Raw genomic sequence first — 3,077 nt, 5'->3', positions numbered from 1 at the left:
GGAAAGAGTATCAACGTGGGATGTCTGGACTGCAGGAACAAAACAGAACAAAGCCACTGGTAAGAGAGGCTTTTAGGAGAGAAAACTGGAGTCTATGAAATGCAATCAGAAGAGAGTCTTCAGGTCACATCAGGTTTAAGAGCTATGGTTTGACACCCAAAGCCTGGCTTTTGGTTTTCCCGGCTCTCATCTTTCCTCAGGGCATCCGTCCTCTTTGATATTGCTTATCTTTTAAAGGGGTATTTTGAAACCCATCCAAGTCTATTAGCAGAACTGCTGAAAACACCCCCAGTTGTAGCCTCCAGTGTCCTTCCTGTCCTTGGTTAGAATCCCATAATCGGTAACTTGTCCAAAAGAGCAGCTGTCCTTCACTGTTTACCTTGTACTCTGTCTTCTGTCCATTCTCCCCGCCCAGGCTGCCTTCACTTATGCTAACCCACGCACTGCCATTCTGCCAGGCTTGCCTGGGCACCTGTATTTATCGTGTGTACCTGTAAGCCTGCATGTGTGCTTTCTCCACCTTTCCCTAAGATTTCCATCTGGTAAATTTTGTTCGCTTTCCTGAGGGTGTCAGCCATGACCGTATTCTAGAGTTACTTTTATTTTCACGTTTTGCTTTGCCCATTTTTTCCAGGGGAGTGAAAACCAGAAGAGGCCTTATCAGTTGAGACTGTCTTTCTTGCATGTGCCCGTGGTCTTTCACTCCTGACCCCAGGGTCTAATTTATTTGTTTTGGTTCAGCCAGTTGTGTTTTCATGTGATGAGGGCCATAGGTTCAGACTAGAGTAAAACTGAAGTTAAGGAAAGGGGAACCTCTGAAAGCCTGCCTGGCTTGGCCCCAGGCTCCCGTTAGAGCACTCTGGAGGGCAGCTGAGTGGGGGCGAGGAAGCCTTCTCAGCTGTAATCTCCACAGGGCATCTGTGGGCAGAGCTGGACTCCCAGGGAGTTAACAGAATACACAGAGCTGGCACAAAAGCATCCCTACAGGGTATATGTTCCTGACTCATGCCCCTCTCATACTCATGATTGAACCTGACTTCCTCCTGCTTCGTTGAAAGATCTAGAAGTGAAAGAAAGTCTGGAATACTTCTTTTCCCAGAGATCACTCCCTAAAAAGAGGGGCCCGCTCCATCCCTCCACCACACCGCCCTCCTATGTAGTCAAGAGGGGGAGCAGCCAGCCTAGGGACTCTTGTCTCCAAATCTTATCTATGTTGGTATTATCAGGGATAGTCACGGGCCTTCATTTTTGCTTTCCCTCATGCATGAGGGATTTGTGTCTCCATGGGCTCTGGGACCCTGAGGATGTGCCGTAGGTCTCAAACAATGATGAAGCAGGAAACGGGAAGGGGCCCCATGCCAGAGTTCTCAGAAATACCCCCTCAGCCTGAACACTCAGCTGCTGTGGTCTGAGCCGAGGTAGAGGAGGCTTCTGGATGGGCAGGCTCTGCCTTCCTCTCCAGAATGACTGGGGTTCCCTGTCTCTCCTGAGAAGCCTCCAGAACATTCTTGCCTCCCTTCTTTCCTTGAATTAGGAAGTAGCTTCAGTCAGAGCGCTTCATGTACGTGTAGTTTATCCTCTCCCCCTCCCTCTCCTCCCATAAACAGACCTGCAGTGCTGGTGGCATTCTACTTCTCTTTTTCTATTTGTCTCCCACAGGAGAGGCCTGAACCCCCCTCATCGTGTCAAGTCCATCTCCATGACGACGTTCACTGAGCCGGAAGTAGCTTTCCTGCAGTCCCGCGGGAACGAGGTGAGCCATGCCACACGGAGGACTTCCTCACGAGTATGGAAAAGCCCTACAGTTTGCTTTTTTGTTCGAGTTTCCCTTATTTTTTAGTATGTAAGGTATCTTCACTTATGTCCAGGTGTACATTTACAGATGCTTAGTTATAAAATTTGGGGTTTGTCCAGGCCCCTTGTTGGAAGAATCAGGGGAAGAAGCAAAATCTCTGTCGGGGGTGGCCCCTGGGCACGCGAGGGGGGAAATGCTCCACAGTGATGAGCGTTCAGGGTTGACTGAGCTGGGCCCTCCGAGCAAGAGCTCCTGGAGCCAGCTCTGCTGACTGGAGCCTCGGCAACTGGGTCTAAGCCATGTCATTTACTTGAAAGGGAGTTGAACCCCTTCTCCAGCTAAATCTGCTGGTGGGAAGATGCCAGCCTTGGTGTCAGCAGTACCCCTAGCTTATGGGTGACAGACTTAACTTGGAGGGTGCAAACAAGGGCCTCTAGGGGGTGTTCTGGAAGCCACAGTTCTGAAAATTGCTCCTGACCCCACCTGCATCCAAATTTAGTCCCCCTTAGTTCTCATGGCCCTCTGTTTTCTTTCACAAGATGTGTCACAGTGTGTCATTATAAAAGTATTTTTATTTATCTAAGGCATGACCTCCCCGTTAGATGATCCACTCTGCGAGGACAGGGATCATGTCTGTTTTGTAGGTGTACGCAGATCCTCACATTGTGTCCATGCTCGATAAACGTCTATTGATGAATGAGATGGAAATGGTTTGACTCCCATTTCATGCTTTCTGCCTCAGTTCCTCTGCCACCTGACTTCGTTCCTTTAGGTTTGCAAGAAGATTTGGCTGGGTCTTTTCGATGCTCGCACATCTTTAATACCAGATTCCAGGGATCCTCAGAAGGTGAAGGAGTTTCTCCAGGAAAAATATGAGAAGAAGAGATGGTAAGGAGGAGGAAAGAGATTGCTCTGGAGACATGTGTCCAAGACACACTTCATCTTACAGTCCAGTTTCCAGAGCTGAACTGGGGCTTCTCTCAAAGGCTAGACGAGGGTTGAGTCTGTTCCGTTCAGGTTCAGTTAGGGCCGAATTCTGACTTCAAAATAACAAAGGTACAGGAAAGAACAACTTGCTCTTGGTCGCTAACCTTGCAGATTTGATGTCCCCTCTTTTGGGGAGACAGTAGACTGGTTGGAGGGGAGAGCTAGAGCCCCCACTAGGGAGTCTGGGTTCATTTTTATAGCTCAGCTGATCTCATTTATGGAGAGAGGTGGCTGGGAGCACATGTCCTCTAGCTTCATGCTTTCAACCCGTGATTCATATGTCCCCTGTTTTCCT

General features: G+C 49.0%; 1 protein-coding gene across 1 annotated transcript in view; it reads left to right on the top strand.

The window, feature by feature from the left end:
• The window catches only part of AGFG2 (ArfGAP with FG repeats 2), a 21,098-nt gene that overhangs the window by 7,277 nt on the left and 10,744 nt on the right, over positions 1-3,077 (top strand). The window contains exons 2-3 of the mRNA XM_007468852.1: positions 1,660-1,753; positions 2,568-2,683. Of these exons, the coding sequence (XP_007468914.1) occupies positions 1,660-1,753; positions 2,568-2,683 (210 nt within the window). The remainder of the gene's footprint in view (positions 1-1,659; positions 1,754-2,567; positions 2,684-3,077) is intronic.

The sequence above is a fragment of the Lipotes vexillifer genome, unplaced genomic scaffold (genome assembly GCF_000442215.2).
Source record: "Lipotes vexillifer unplaced genomic scaffold, Lipotes_vexillifer_v1.1 scaffold12, whole genome shotgun sequence".
Taxonomy (NCBI): Eukaryota; Metazoa; Chordata; class Mammalia; order Artiodactyla; family Lipotidae; genus Lipotes; species Lipotes vexillifer.
Note: the sequence above shows the minus strand (reverse complement) of the source record. Positions and strands in the feature narration are given on the sequence as shown.